Source organism: Etheostoma cragini, chromosome 21 (genome assembly GCF_013103735.1).
Source record: "Etheostoma cragini isolate CJK2018 chromosome 21, CSU_Ecrag_1.0, whole genome shotgun sequence".
NCBI lineage: Eukaryota > Metazoa > Chordata > Actinopteri > Perciformes > Percidae > Etheostoma > Etheostoma cragini.
In genome coordinates, this window is record NC_048427.1 from 8650491 (window position 1) to 8667518 (window position 17028).

The 17028-nt window shown below is 38.7% G+C and overlaps 1 protein-coding gene across 1 annotated transcript; it reads right to left on the bottom strand.

Annotated features, from left to right (window-relative positions):
* Positions 1–2850: 2850 nt before the first annotated feature.
* LOC117936823 (synaptic vesicle membrane protein VAT-1 homolog) lies at positions 2851–16495 on the bottom strand. The gene is made up of 6 exons (XM_034860231.1): positions 15892–16495; positions 9673–9880; positions 7437–7607; positions 7139–7228; positions 6370–6608; positions 2851–4900 (listed from the first exon to the last, which is right to left on the bottom strand). The coding sequence occupies exons 1-6, from the start codon at positions 16273–16275 to the stop codon at positions 4724–4726; spliced, it is 1269 nt and encodes a 422-aa protein (XP_034716122.1). The 5' UTR covers positions 16276–16495; the 3' UTR covers positions 2851–4723.
* Positions 16496–17028: the final 533 nt, after the last annotated feature.

Below are 17028 nucleotides of genomic sequence, written 5' to 3' on the forward strand. Positions count from 1 at the left end.
TTACTGTGATCATTTGCAGTGTATGTTGAATGAGCTGTTTTAACAGTAAACAGTGCATTTGAAGTTGTAATAATAATAATAATTTATTAATATAGCAATTACTTAAAAGTCCATATTTATGGATTGATGTGTGACCCCTAACTCAGTCAAAGATTTTGGGGCTGAGACCTGGATCTCCTTTGACCCGCCCCTGTAAAGCTATTCTGATGTTTGAGTCTTCTGTACTTCACACATGTACGTTTTTACAGTGTTTGGCACATGGACTTTTGACCTTAGCACGTTATATTCAAGATTATGTAGGCTATCTGAGAAAAATTCTTTTTCTTCCTGACTGTTGTAGCAATCGTCGCTTCTTTGGTCCTACATGTCTGTTTAACTTCTAAAAGCCAAACATCTTTTCTTGTATTTTAGAAGTTAAGATTCACAAAAGTTAATTTTGTTGCTGGCTTTAGTAAAAAGCTAAGTCTCCCTGTGTTTACATAAGGAATTCAATCTCAGTCTGTAATACTTCAGGCTTCAAATAAGCACCATCACATAGTTTGTGATAATTTAACCAAATGAAAGAAAACTTTTGTCTATGGCAATTTCTTCCTGTACAATGTCAGTGGGATTCAATGCAACAAAAAGGTGGTTTTCTGTTTAGAAATGCTAAGAATACAACTTAGTGGACACTGAATATCTGGATGTCTGAGAAGTTTTTAAATATTATAAACACTAGCATGTTTAGTCCAAAAGTACTGAAAAGTATTTTACTTCAAAATAACTTTCAAGATTAACAAATCAGTCCTTAAACTGTGCCCAAAGAATCAAATTAGCTGTATGAGAATGACTAATAAACAGCATGTTTGCCTCGATTAGCTAAACCACATTTGAAGAACAGGGTTCTAGTCTTCCATGGTTAAGTTTTGGTTTCTTGGACAGAACAGGAACCTGAATCAGAGATGCTTGAGCTGAAGAAAAGCTGAGTGCACTTACAAAAGTGACCAGGCGAGGACCTCTGCTGGTCGCCATTATCTCTGACAATATTAACCAAATCAACCAAATCCAAATTGGTTCTTCTTCTTAGTAGGTAATTTGATAAAATATGCTATGATCACGCCTTTGCTTGTTTTCTTGGTTTCACGTCGTACCCAATCATAAGGGTCAACTTAATGCATTACGGAATCATTTGAGTAATTCACAAGCTTAGAGGAATATAATGTGGTAACACTTTAATAATACAGACAGGTTAGTGCCATTTAACACAGAAGGCAAGTTTGCATAAAGTGTGTATAAAAATTAAGAAAAGGCAGCATTGTTTGATCACAATCATGAATGGATTAACACATCAAATCTTTTACTTACTCCAAAGCTGGTTTGGAGCTCAACATAGATAACGACAGAGAGATTAATAAGTTCACAGAATGATTACAATCATATCTACAATAATGTTTTTGCAGATATGTTTGAATAAGTGATAAAGCATGCCAGAATCTTTGAATGGGTGGTTATGATAATGGGTTATTATACATTTATTTTATAAGCTATATCAATGTTTTAGAGTTTTATAACTGATCAAATGGGATGTCTTATTTCAAAATATAAAATATTTGTTGAATTGATGAGGATCAATTGAATTTAGGCTGTTGTACATGGCAAGAGTGGGAAGAGAATTTTCAATTACTTATTTAAAGGCAAAATTGCACCACTAGATGTCCCTTGTTGCATGAGTGAATACTGGATCAGTTCATGTATTGTTGTCAACATATTTTGGGAAAGGTGACTCTTTTCTCACATTTTAAGAACCACTTTGAAGATTACATTTAGGCACAAAGGCACAATGTAGTTTTGTAGAGATATTCTCAAGCTTTCACAGAAATCATGTGTCATATCTTCAAATGTGTCAAAGTCAAAGGATGTAGCAGAGTTTTGTATTCTTTATCTAAACTGTGGTAGGCACTTCAGTTTTGGCGTTGTTAGGCTAAATTCCATAATAATCTTTCAGCCTATGATAACTCAATTCAGAGAACTAGAGAGAGAGAGCACGTTCCTTTTGACTCTTCAGCGCATTAATTTCACATGCGACAAAGAGGGGAGAGGGAAAGCTGCCATGGATGTATTATTATTATTATTATTATTATTATTATTATTATTATTATTATAAGAGCTGCAGCTAGAGGTCTCAATCTACTTCAAATTCTGGCCTTTTTGTTTTCATTTTACTCTACGTGCAAGCAAACAAAAGATTTGTGGGTTCACAAATAAGTAGAGCAACGCCCCAAATAAAGTTTGAAATAATAAAAAAAAAAAGGACACACTGGGATTGAGCCAACCCCAGTTCCTTCCTAAAATCCACAACCGATCTTACTTCGAACTAGAAGGAAAACGGGCCAAACTTAACAATACTTGTCCAAGTGGCCAAAAGAAAAACAATGTCACAAATGTAAATAACATAAACAATTATCTGTGAAAAAAGATCTGTATCTGTGGAATAGAGCCTTTAAGAGAGAGCAGGTCCAGAGTGAAAGAGAATGCAGGAATGAGAGGGAGGGGAGAGCAATGTGAGAAGCAGCTGTGGTGTGGATGGAGGGAAAACTGTGTGCTTCAGCAGCGTCTTCTGCATCACAGCAATGAATTAGACCCACAGCTGGATAAAACATTCTGACCCCACAATTTAGGGTCACCCATTCAAAGAAACATTAAAAAGAAAATCATAATAACGATTACTGTGAAGTACATGGAAGCTCAATAATCCATCAATATTAAATATGTATTGAGTACAGAAACACAAAGTACATTAAAGCAAAGCATGATCTCAATTTCTCTTTTCTTTTCAACCCACTCCCTCCGTAAACACGGCCCTAATTTTTGATTTCAAAGTGGAAATGTACGATTTCAGAAAGCATCTTAATCAATTGAGGCAAGAAAGCCTGCCTTTACATGGCTTGCCAAACAGTTCAGCTTGACATTGTTTGGAAGAAAACTCACAGGCGAAGAGTGCCAAGGCAGGGAAGTCCCACTAACTGTTATTCACAGTTGGCTTGACGGCAGTGGTGAAAGATGGCTTTAAACTTGGCACTAATATGCAAGACAAATGATAACAATTTAAACTAGAAAACAATACTGACCTTGGCTTTCCAAAGAGAGACTATTGTCCAACAACAATCATTAACAAGGAATAGTAATAGGAGTAGTGTATCACAACCCATGAAACCACAACGATCACTACTAGGCCACTACTATATAACAAGTCTTACGCTAATATTTACTGATAAAACAGGCTTGGGTTGATAAACTTACTTACAGTTAGTCCTTACTTCATCAAATGAATCATGCTGATAAAAGAAAATACCCAAAGTTTGGAAAAGTATTTCAGGTAAGTATGGAGATAAATCTTTCATTGTTAGACAGAACAGGGCCGGTGTGAATGAAGACACTTTTTTTTTAACCAATACTCGTCAAAAGTTCTCCTGACTGATGGGAACAATAATCTTTGACATTGGGTCCAGTATTAAGCAAGATCGCTGCAGTCGGCTGCAGCCAAACAAGCAACAATGTAAGTTAATAAGGCAATTGTCCAACTTGTATATATCTTCACAAAAGTGCTAGTTTTGCCACTGACAGGCTTAGATTAATATTCAAAGTGTCTGACAACATTACGGAAAGGATTTCTAAGGGAGGGCGACCTTTCTGTTAAAGAACAAGATCCTTTTTCTTAAAACATAAAAACATCTGGGAAATTGCATTCACTAAACCCACCAGACTCCATGTAAAGGAACAGTAATTTTAGCATCATCGAATACACTTCATTTGAAGTCGACAGAAACCAAATAAAACTATGAAAAGCCATTTTTGGTTGTCTTTCATCTTTTACAACCATCACAACTCTAGTTTTGGTTGAAATAAACACATAGTTTACAGATTTACATGTGAAAATATGTTGGCTCTATACACACTAAAAGAATTGCTTTTATAAATGGAGTCTGGAGAGTTTAGCGCTAGCAACCCCAGAGCTGTTGGTTAAACAGTAAGGTCTTAAAGAGGTTTAAAAGGTCCAGATCTCAAGGGATTCACTACATACTGTGTATCAGATACTAAGACTAGTAATCTTAGCCTATCAGTGGCAAAAGGAACACTTTTGTGAAGGTAAATCTAAGCTGGACAATTGCCCTATTAACCTACACGGTTTCTTGCTTAAGACTGGAACAATGCCAAAGATTGTTGGCATTGTTACTTAGACATAAAAACATAGAAAACAAGAGTCCGGGTTGAAAAAAATGATAGTTTCCCTTCAAGGATAAGTGTCTTGCATCAGCTCCCTATTAAAAATAATCATGTATACATGTAGGACCATTTTTAAGACCATGTCTTAGAAGCTTTATACATACCGGCACCGGTTTGTTGTCATTTCAAATATTTATTTTAGAGTTGTTATGGGTAGCTAAAATGTGGAAGTCAGAATTTAATGTATTTGTGTAATGTAATTCTTTAACAACCATCTGTAATGAGAAGGCATTTGTACTCACGTAATGTACAATAATACAGTTAATTCTTATTTAAAACAAGTGTTCCCAACATAGACACTACAATATTGACATATTGCAAGACAAAATCATCAAAACTGACAAAGTCAAAGAATTCATGGCATCTTGCTTTTCTTCTCTTTTGACAAGTGTATAATTAGGTAACGCATTCAGGAGGCGGTTGAAAACATTCAAATAAACACGCTTACTCAATCCTCGGCTTAAACTTCTTCTGTGGTCTCTTTTTTCTTGTCGTTGACGGCGGCTTCAGTTTTTTCCACATTTTCTACCGGTTCAGGGCTGGACTTTTGCTTCTCTTCCTCCTTCTTTGCTTCAGGAAGAAGGATGACTTTTCCAATGTTTTGGCGTTCGTGCATGCGCCTGAAGGCATCAGTGACCTGAGAGAAGACAGAGGAGCAAAACGGAGGTGTTTGGGTTAGTTTGTACTGATGTAATTTATGCTTCGAACATTTTTACTGCTTAATTTTAGCTTATGCATTTGTACTGTCTTGCTTTTAGCATCATGTTGGAAATGTATGTTGTCATAAATGTTAAATAAATAAAATCTATTGAAAAAACAGCAATTATGAACAGAATATTTGACCGATAATGACCCATCAGCCAAATTATGGAGGTAGATTAATGAACACAGTGGCTCCATCTATGGTCACAGTATCTCTGCTGAATATTCTCAAAGCCAGCCAGAGAAACTTGAAACACAGAGCTATCCTCGTAAGTAGTAGATGCCACAGAGACATTTACAGTGGACCCGTCACCTAGCAACAGCCCCTAAGTACTGACTCATCTGATGGGGGTACTAACGTGATGCAAAAGAGGAAAAGACCAGAAGGTTGTGATGCAGAAGAAGCTTCAGTGGAGCTCCTCCTGTGTGAAGTCCATATACTTTACTGTTTATACTGTGCGTGTGCAGCTGAGAAAAATTAAGTACTTCTTTAGTATTTAAACATTTAGGTAATTACTCGACATATTGAAAAATATGTTAATTTACCAAGGCTTAGATTAGATTAGATAATACTTTATTCATCCCACACTGGGGAAATTCACTTGTTACAGCTGCAGTTTTTTCCACAATAAAAACAAACCAACAAACAAGCAAACAAACAAACAAACAGGCAAACAACAGACAATGTGCAAAAAGTGCTGAATGAATGTAAAGTGGCTTGGTATAAAAAGTACTGTGAAGTGAGGTGACCATAGTACAAAAAATATTGTAACGTAAGGAAGTAAGTGACGTTGAATTGAATTGAATATGTAGTTAAATAATATAGCAAAAGTAAGTAACCAAAATATAAATGTTATTGAAGTGTATCCATAATATAATATTGAAAAAGTAAGTACTCGTAAAGGAAAAGTATAAACACAGATAATAAAAAATATACATAGAGCCATGGTGCGGGTGGTGGGTAATTGAAACAGGAACAGAAACTACAACATTATCAGGTGGTGTTGGTGTTGTAGAGTCTGACAGCGGCCATGGGTGTATCAGTCTGCTGCTGAAGGAGCTGCTCAGGGACCCCACAGTGTCATGTAGGGGGTGAGAGGTGTTGTCCATGATGGATGATAGATGAGAAGATTGATACACCTCTCATTTCTATGAGTGGTATTGGTCTTCTCATCTAACTCTCAGCAAGAAAGTGTATAAGTGTATTTACCAACATGACCGAAAGACAAGGACTATTTCTTTTTTTGCTTTTTAAAGATATCTAAGTTTTAAGTTCTTTATCTTTAAGTTTTGCCTTCAATAAGAAGATAGAAACTGTTTCACCTCAGCCCAAACGGTCCAATCATGCATGCTTCAATGCAGTACCTCTTTCACATCTAAGATTTAAAACATAATTAAACCCACCTCCTCAAAGTGATAGCATGAGTCAATGCGGGGCTTGATCTTTCCCTGGCCATAGAGCTCCAGCAGCTTGAACATAGTCCTGCTGATGAGCTGCTCATCAGTGATGTAGCCCAGGTGGAAGCCGCAGACGGCCTTGTTGGACTGCATTAGTTTGAGCGTGGTGAGAGAGAGCTGGTTGTACCAGGTCTTTGCCATGGCCAACAGGTTCTTTTTCTGCCCTGTCACACAATTGGCTGCACCTAGAAGGATGCACAATAGAAAAGAATACATTAAAAACCACAGCAGATTCATTCATAGCCATTTATAGCTACAGTATGTTGTAGAACATAAGACATAATGAAAAACGAATTTAATTAAACTGTGTCCCAATTCAATTTTGGCACCCAAGATGAATCTTTGCCTTGGATTTTGTTTTGTTGAGCAATAGACAGTATGTCCTGTATACCTATTTATTAATGTGTCTTCAAAGTAACTTGCAATTTAAGCTGTCAGATAAAAGTACAATACTTCCCTCTGAATTGTAGTGGAGTACAGTAGCATTAAATGGAAAAACTCAGGTAAAGTACCAAATTGTACTAAAGTACAGCACTTCAGTAAATATACTTAAGTGACTTTCCACCTCTGTCAGCTAGCATTGAGGTCGCTTCATTTTTTGATTGAAATTATGCTAAACAGTATAAAAGCATCAACATTTAAGAAGTTAAAATAAGGCAAACATACAAATACATTAGGGAGACCTAAGAAATCATGTTTGTCAAAGATCACTTACCAAAGACGATAAGCGTGCCCAAAGATTTCAACAAACTAAACCCTTTCTGGGTATCTGAACCACCAAGCGGGTCGAGGACGATGTCCACTCCTGCAGAAAGACAGAATTAAAAAGAAAAAAAGAAACGGATGGAAAGAAAATAAAGATGAGGAACATTCTATGTCTTCATATCAACACACAAAAGAACCTGACATTGTGTTAAAATTTAATTGAAAAAAATATGACTGGCCAGGAAAGACAGGTAAGGATGTATGGATTTTGTGCTTAAAAAACTATGTGCATTTCTGTGTTTTCTCACCCTTCGGGCTGATTTTTCGGATTTCCTCCACATAGTCTTTGGTGCGGTAGTCGATGGGGTGAGTTACCCCGCCTTGAGCAATGATCTCATGCTTGGGGGCTGATGCCGTGCCAAAAACCGTCACATCTGGCACAGTCTGACACAGCTGGGTAACAGCAAAACCAACACCACCTACAGATGTGCAGACAACAACCTCAGTGTGACCCCTCTCCGAAATACTCAGTGAAACTACAATGGCTTTAAGTGATAATACACAATACGCAAATACCTCACCAGGCTGTGAAGTATTGCTCAGTCACTCAAAACTAGGATTATGGTCAGATTCACTGCTAATAACTCCAGTGGCTGTAGTGGCATCACACTCAGTTCTAAAGTGGTTGCTGATGTGATTTTAGGGTGGTTGAAACCTTGGAAGATTGAGGAACAAACAGCTGAAACTGCAGACAGTGCTTTCTGATCCCTGTGGCTTTTAACCGTTTAACAGTGCAAGGTTTGTCACAATGATGGCGGCCTGGGTGTTCAGGCTCAACACTAATCCAGTTCCTGCCCTCTCCTTCACCCGGGCTTGTGTGGCTGATTGAAACAGGTCAGCTGACAGCCACCCACCCAAACAACACTGAAACATGGCCATTGTGAGAGAGAAAGAGGGTGGGGGGGTGAGGTGGATGCTGATATTAACTGACCTGTGTACTTGGGACTCAAGAGTGGTTGATAAACACTGAGCTATTTGAGTTGCAGCAGCATTAACATCTTTAAACATATAATAAATATTTCTAACCAAGATGACTTAAATGGCATTAAGACTTGTGACTTGTTAAAAGGCAAAGGAGTCAGTTGAGTTCATAAAAAAAGCTTGACCATATCATTCTTTTACCCACCAATATCTGATGTTAATGTTATGTGATGAGAAATGATACTTATCGTTTGCAAATAGTGACTCCAAAGCAGCAAAGGAATTTGAAATATTTATTTATTTTTGAAATATTTAATTAATCTATGCTCACAAGTTTGGATATATACTGTGTCAAAATTCCCAGCACTCCGGTATTACATAATACCGTCATACCATAATCACCATTAATAACTTTAAACAACTATTGTGCACAGTGTATTGTCCTGAAGAGGTTTACTGCCCGTCTCAACGGTTTTATGAGAGGACCGGCCTTAAGAGAACATAGCAGAGTAAGGCACAGGTAATGCATGATCAATCTGGAATTATAACTAAAATAAGAACGTGTTATCTGAGAACTGTTGTGATTTTTTAATGTAACTAAAATGTCAAATTGGCTTAAATTTATAAAATTAACAGCAGTTGATAAAATAATAAAAATATATATTATTTCTGAGCGAAAGCAGAGGTTAAAGTTCACTGTTTTAAGATGCATGTCAATTGTTTCCATCTTACTATGTTGAAATTAACAATATAGCAAATGTCAGAAGTTGCCAAAGCAACCATGCCTGATAATGATCCTGTTTTCCATTTTACGAATACGCAGTTCTCTCTCTTTCTCCCTCTCCCCCTCCCCCTCCCTCTCCCTCTCCCTCCAGAAATGCTGCTGCATTCAGAGAAGTGATTACCTGTGTGACTCTTAACAGGTTACCCAGGAGACTGAGGGGACATGTTTGTTATAAGTCACAATTAAATCATGGGGGAGACTGTCTGTCCAACCGTACAACATAATGGAAACCAATGACTTAGTCTGAGGAGATCAATCGTGGCTGAAATCCCAATTTATGTTAATTTGCTGTGTATGTTTATACTGTTATCTTTTTCAATTCAATTCAGCGTATAGATTATGAAATGTCCGAAATACTGAAAAAATTAAAAAAACTTGAACGAAACCTGTTAGACATCTTTCCATTGCTTGCTTTGTCCAACTAACAAAGTAAAAAATAAGAAGATATTAAATTTACAAAGATTTAAACAGAAAGAACTGTTGCAACAGTTGATTTAATAATCACAATTGTTGTCTAAATGCCACAAATTCTCCAGCATATTTACTGTATATCAAACAGATCAAATAAGGCACACTTTGTCATAACTTGCAGGAGAGATGTATATTTATTATTATGGTGTCTTATTTTCAAGTGACACTGATCTATTAAAAAAAAAAAGAAAATGAGATCTTCAATATGTGTTGCTTATCAGTATTTCAGACACCACAGATTTTATTTGGGCTAAACTGGGGGAAATGATGTTGCGTGCAGAATACAATCACTGCTTTAGGTGTCTTACCTGCTGCCATGTGGATGAGAACACTCTTGCCCGGCCTCAAGTTAGCCATCTCAAACAGCATCATGTAGGCAGTTAGGTAGTTAATGGGGATCGCAGCACCTTCCTCAAAGCTCATCTGCTCGGGCATGGGAAAGGTGAGGTTGGCGGACACAACAACCACTTCCTGCCACATGCCACTGCGGCTCATCACAATGACTCGGTCCCCCACCTGAGGGAAAGAGAGAGGAAAAGAGGGATGGAGGAGAGAAAGTTACTTGGGCAATCGCCCTGGTGATGGTGTGTGTGTTAGGAATAGGGTTGCAAGGGGTTGGAAAACTGCCAAGGGAAGTGAAGCTTGTTTATGTTTGCACAATTTCAATATAAAAAGCGGAACTTTTAATAGTGAACTTACTTGGGGAAGAAATTCACCATTGAAATTCAATACGACTGCGGGTCTTATGGCACCTTTTGGTTGAAAGCATGCCCATTTAATTGAATTGTAACTATGCACTGCATTCAGTGGTGCACGCTTCAAATCACATGTACAGATAATTGGCCGGCAGCCCATTAAATAAGAATCAACCCTCGTAAATGGAACAGTGCATTCTCCCATCACATGTGGAGCCCACACTACTGCCATGAACTTCTGGGCCAAAAGCATATTTGCTTTCATGTAAATTTTGATTATATTACCGGAGTAATTCTAATTTATATTGTTTTATATTTCAGTTAACCAGCAGATAGTAGCCTAAACCAAAGTACAAAGTTGATAACTTGTTAACACATTCTCTTAGTTTTTGCTAGCTAGCGGTTACCATGTACCTTGAATGGAGTTTTCCATTCATTTTTTATTTTATTGTAAAACATTTTATTAATTAATTGTTCCCCTTAATCCCTAAATTTGCACACAGCCTGCATTGTTGCCTCAAGTTTTCCAAGTACCAAAGGTTCCACCTTAAATATTTCTAGAATTTTGCAACCCTAGTCTTGACTCTTTAAGGCCACAAGACAGAGAAGTAACTGCCTCTTCCATCAGTCAATCTCTTGTGTCACCACCCCTTTGCACTTTGCACTTGTCAGAGCTACAGTCAAATAGAAAATTGAGGTCAAGCAGACAGGAAATCTTCTGATGTATCTTTGAAGTTGAATGATACCAGGGCAAATTATTACACCACTGCTGTGCTCTTTCAACATACATATTACTTACAAAAGGAAGTAACTCAACTCAACATCCTTGAAATGTTTAACGGGTTCTTTAAGGTAACATTTAAACTACTGGAACCTGCCACCAATAATTGTTTTCATCACTGATTAATCTGCCAAATACTTTCTTGACCAATTTATTGTTTAGCATATAATATGGTGAAAATTGCCATTCAAATTTTCAAGTGATGGTGATTGGGCTAATTTACTGAAATATATAATATTTTACGCAAACAAATCAGCAAATCCTAACATGTGAGAAGCTGGAACCAGTAAATGAGTTCGATTTTTGCTTGAAAAATGACAAAAGCAATGGTCACAAATACATTTTCCTTGTTTGTCCTTGATTGACTGATTGTTCCAGTTCAGCTCAGTGTACCGCTAAATGTGTTCCGTGTATTTGGCTTTTTTCTCTCTACATCATTCTTTTTACAGGAGTCCAGAAAAGTGGCTTTGTGAACTCACAACCAGCTTAAAACACTTTGGCTGTACGTTAAACAAGATTACATAAAACCTGCTGCATGTACCTAAACTATTTCTTTTCAAGATGAGTTCAGACAAGGGGGCTTGTGGGAAATGTTGATCCTGGTTCCCTCCACAGGAACCCACTATTGTAAAACTATCAGTGGTGTGGTGAAACATGACAGTGAAAGGCTCAGGAAAGATGACTGTTTGTCAACGCTGCACAGCTTCCTGTTAAAATAGCCTCAAGAACTCTGAGCCACACCCCTTTCCTGCTACACACAAATATCACAAACACACAAGGAAAGACAATAAAAACACACAAACACATGTTGTATATGTCTGCTGTAGTGAGATAACTAATAGCTCTTACTTCCAGCTTTAACTTCCATCTCAGATGACTCAGATGCTCCTTTTTGGGGTCGACAAAATGTCTCAACCACTTATGAAATGTTTTCAAACAGCTGCTGGGTGACCTCAAAAAACACATGATTGTCAGTTTTAAAAAGGCTGAGCTCAGTTCCTGGAATGCAAGACTAAACTGAGATAAGTGAAGTTTGAAGTAAGACAGTAAAGTTTGTGTGGAAACCTGTTGCTTATTTAAAAGCAGTTACTCTACACTCCCAGTTCCTGCTGTTTATATAGTGCATGGAAATATAAATACTGTGTGATGAATGTTACTTCTTGCTGCCTCTTTGATGCATTTAATCCAACAGATGTAACACTTCTTAATAGCAGACAAAGGAAAACATACACAATGGAAAACATACAATAATCAAATATACATTATTCATAATACATCAAAAGGCACCTGCTCTAAATTGACAAAATAATGTAGTGAGCTAAGTACAGAACACATTGCTACACATCCTCTCATCACACGTTAACTTGATTAAAGATTTTATTGGCAGATCTGCTTAGTCTTGCAAAATATCAATTAAGTTATGAGGCCTTATCTTTAGACGTCAACACTTTCCATTTAGAGACGTCTGTGACGAGGTAATGCTGGATCTGGAGTCTGGAAAGATGAGCTGTAATTGGGATCCTACATCCCACATCTGCTCTGTCTGCTTTCCCTGCGTCTTATGAACCAGTGAAGTATCTCAACATCACCAAAGTCAAACTAGATGTTGGAATGCAGCCATTAAATCTAAAGGTGGTTGCTTATCCTAAGGTCTAAAGGTTGCTCATCCTAGAGGAACAGGCCTCAAAGTTGAACCAGATGTGGAAGGCTCAGTGAAAGGGGATCTTTGGAAGAGGTCCCCAGGGGTCTCTTATTGATACCTGCTACCCCGCATTCCTTTACATGTTGTATAAACATAGACACTATATAGACCATGATGAAGAAGCTGGGAGCCAGAGTGTAATTCGGCAGAGACACTCTCCTAGCTTCTGCAGAGCTTGTAAATTGATGCTGAATTCTTTGATGTAAATAAACCTTTTAATAATCAAGAAACAGCGTCAAGCGGATTCCCGTCAACACATCATCCAGCATGGCTCAGACACCACACCAGCCACACCCTACTGTCCTCATCTGGAGAGGCTTTGCTGCTCGAGCCTGGCTCCATCTAGCCAGAGGATCATCCTCTCTCTGTAAACACTTTGACTTCCCTTAATGTAATTGCCTGCTGCTCTGTGTGCCTAACGTATCCCAGACTGCAGTCCCACATGGATTCTTACACCAAACTAACCAACAATTGTAAATCTGCACTATGAGTTCCTGCATGATCACTTCTGTAGACGTTCCAAGTAAATTCAAAACAAAACAGAGCAAGCTTGCCCCTCCCCCCGTGTTTCCGTAACTGTCATGACTAACTGACCAAAGGCCTTTTTTCAGTCGCCGCAGCCGAGCTAGTGCGCAAATGTGGTGGTCGCGACAGTGGGTGCAGTCTTCTCCTGAACAGAGGTGGCGCTAATGAGGAAAGGCCATCGACTTTGCAATTTCTACGGACTAGAAGAAGAAGAAAAAGGTAAACGGCAGAACTGGCAGCAGCATTAACGTCAATGCTTTGACTTGATTCGATGACCTACTTTGTCGGACCAAGCCTTTCATTCTCCATTAAATAATCATCTTAACCCAGTACGTTCAAAAAAGAGACTTGCAGTCACTCAGATTCCTGGCATCCGGTTCCCGTGGAGCTTGTTCAGGCTTCCTGTTTCCGCTTTGTCGTGCGCTGTCAAAAAAAAACAATTGACACGCGCCACTTTGTGAGCTAGTATACCACACGTTTAACTGTAACTAACCCCCACCCCTCCTCCAACCATCTTGGCTGGAGTGTTTTGTTGTATTTCGGTGCCTATCCTGTGCCTCTAGTGTTTGTTTGACCTTTACGACCCCTGTATTGTCTCCCGAGACTGGGCTTTTTCGCAGTGTATTTAGGAAGCAGGCAGCCAGCGGATCAAGGAGAGAGGCCTACAATTTGAGACAAAAATGAAATCACGCTGAAACCATGCAGGAACTCATAGTGCACCTTTAACCTAAGCGTGACCATTTCATATGGAGATTTGTGGTGTCTTGTGCTTACTTCCGAATGGATGTTTTGTGAACCTACCCCTCCCCTTATAGGATTATCGTGCTTCAAAATTGAGAGAAGGATGAAGGGAGGAATGAGGGGAGTGGGGAATTCCACACTGACACAGAAGGTCAGGGAGAAGCTTCAATGTTACATAACTCACAAACTTAATAATAGCTTAGAAAGCTTGTAAAGTAAGGGCATCCTAAACAGAGAATGAGGTCACACCCCTTCTGTGTGTGTGTGTGTGTTGTAACCAGAGCTTCTCTGTTCTTTGTCTAATAGCTGGTCCAGCCCCATGTGCACGTAGTGCATGTGAGTGCCTTGTGCGTCGGTAACTAACGCAGAGGGCCGTGACAAAGCATCGGTATACGAGGCGTTGGGGAACGATGATTTAGAAATAAACTGTGCAAAGCTCCCTGAATGCTTCACTTAAAACATTGGCAAGAACAGCAGATCACGGTTCAATTTATTCAGATCCTAAAGCAAGAAGCTTCTTCAGTTTCCGGAAGGATGAAATCATTGCCATTATTATTCAAAGATTTCTTTGTGAGTCACCTGTTGCTGAGATTTACATACAAAAGAAATAACGCTCCTCTGCTAAACCCAATGACACAGCTGAAAAGTCCTGAAAGTTATTCAAATATGAGTGTTTTGAGTCTTCCATATGCATGAGTGTACGCATGCCGAACGTGAGTAAATAAGTTCTGCTGCTTTGATTGTTTGTAACAGTGCAAGTAAACAAATCTCAACCTCCCAAGTGAAAACGGGAGATTTATTGCAAATACATGTGACATGAAGTCATGCTTGCAATGAGTCACTATGGCTTCATCCTCCATATTTAAAAAAAAAAGAAAAATTTAAATGAAAGAATAAAAATCAACCCTGGTACACATAACCAGTGGCCTCTGGATGCTCTGCGATGAGCTTTGCAGTATCTCAGGAAAATGGGCCTGTTCACACAGCTGATAGTAGAGACTAGTATGCACTTGACTGCACTTAAAGGAGGTGCAGACTCATAGCATATTTGCACTTTTTCATGAGAGTTGATAAATCAAAAACTCCATAAAACTTAACCACCATAAAGCTCTTATCAAGGAGAAGGTAGATGTTATCATGTGCCGAGAAAAATGTTGGCACACTCCAAGGACACGCTGTAAATCAATCACAACTATTCATAATGCCAGAATGTTACATTTTGCAGCATTACATAAATGGATGAGACTGACGGAGGTTATTTATCATGGGGTTCTGCTTTTTACTCTGCATGTACAACCTCTTAATCTAGAGATGTTTTAAAGCATAAAAAAGGCTGTTGTGCAAATAAATGACATTGTTAGAAATCGAGCTGAAACAATTGATTAAATAACTGATTGATCAACAAATTAATTCAGCAACTATTTTATTAGCCAATCAATGGAGAAATTGACAAATGTGTCAAATGTTTGTTCCAGTCTATCATGTCAGTAGTATCTTCTTTCCTGTGTTCAATATCATTGCAATCTTGAATTTTTTTTTTTTTTTAGACTGTTGAACAATTAGAAGACATCAGATTGGGCTTTAGGAAATAGAAAATGCAACCATGTGAATAATTTGGGCATTTTGAGTCAAAGCATAACGTTACATCTCAAATGTTTTCATTACGACCCTTTAGAGAAATCAGAGGATCTTATCAATAGACTTTTCCACAAATCAACAGACACGAAATGGCTGTCGTTGTTAGTTTTCTGCCATCAAAAGCCCAACAGTTAACAGGTTTTCTTCATTTCTCTAAGGCTTTCACAAAACAAAGATGGGGAACTCATGAGGGGAAAAAAATCTGGTTTAGTGTTTGGAAAAGATTACAATCTTGTTTCGGCCACCAGTGACAACCCATGTGCCACTGGGAACCAATAGGATGCAGGTGTCCAGTCCAGAATCACTCCTTCCAGAAACACTTCAGTAAACTACGGATTAAATCAAAGCTACATTCTAAGCCGCTCCACACCACATTACTGCACATTGTCCATGGGTTTTAGTGGCAATTTCTGGGTGTGAGTGCATTCTGCAGGCCTCTACTTACCTTCCTGTCCTTCACATCCTCCCCGACTGCTTCAATCACCCCGGAGCCCTCCATTCCCAAGATGACAGGCGGGGCGGGCAGCAGCTCGTACAGCCCCTGTCTGCCCAGCAGCTCGGCGAAGTTAAGCCCGCACGCCTTGACGTGCACCTGGACGTCTCCTGCCTCCAGCTGCGGCTGCTTTTGCGTTTTCACCTGCAGCTTGACTTTATCATAGCCTCCGTAACCCGTCAGGACCAGAGACCGGAAGGAGAGAAGCTTCTCCTCGGCCGCGGCAGGGCTACTACCTGACTCCTGCGGTGCGTCTGAAGCAGACCGCGGAGGTTCCTCGAGCTTCTTCTCCTGCTCAGGTTGTTGCTGCAGAGTTGGAGCCTCTTCGCCAGACATGATAACCACTTGTTATGAGAGCCCTTCTAGGTTTTCAGCAATAGTTCAGCCTATGTGGGCGTATCCTACAAATTAACACCAAAAGGAAATGAAACAGTCCTGTTGAATGCAAATACTTCTGGTGAAAACAGATATAAAATACGTCCGTCACTGAAGGCAGTAAAAGGAGATTCTTACCGCGGGGTTTCCTGTTTGTGCGCTACGTTCAACAAGTGACAGACGTCAAAACTGACACGTGTAAGACATTAGTTCCGGTTTAGATTTTCACAATAAAACCACTTTCTGTGACTCAAAATCATTGACTTTGTCTAATAGTTTAAAAACATAAAGCCTATATTTAGGAGATTAAGGAGACATGATAGGCCCATAAACCACTGGTTTAGACTATTTTACACTTAAATTTAGGCTTTTGAATAGCCTGATAATAATAATTATTACTATTATTATTATTTGTATAGCACTTCTCTATAATGGTGTGTTTCAACAGAAAAAGTGCATGCAGAGCCTTTGCTGCATGTCTTTCCCTCCTCTCTCTCTTCCTTCATGTCTTTAGCTGTCCTGTTAGAAATCAAAGCCGAAAATGCCCCCCAAAAAAGTGCATAAAATCAATGATCGAGGTTACCAATTACACCTCGTCTCTGTATGGGTGTGATGTAATTACACATTGCCAATGTTATCCTAAACATTAAAGCAATCTCTATGTAATGGAGATTAATAAATTATTCTTCATCTAAAAGCAACATAAAGCAGATG

Excerpts from the sequence above, each read along its gene's own strand:
- LOC117936823 (XM_034860231.1), bottom strand. The coding sequence starts at position 16,275 with ATGTCTGGCGAAGAGGCTCCAACTCTGCAGCAACAACCTGAGCAGGAG. Across the intron at positions 9,881-15,891 it reads AGGATGTGAAGGACAGGAAG|GTGGGGGACCGAGTCATTGT; the intron begins GTAAGTAGAGGC and ends TCTTTCCCTCAG. Across the intron at positions 4,901-6,369 it reads CATGCTATCACTTTGAGGAG|GTCACTGATGCCTTCAGGCG; the intron begins GTGGGTTTAATT and ends GTCTTCTCTCAG.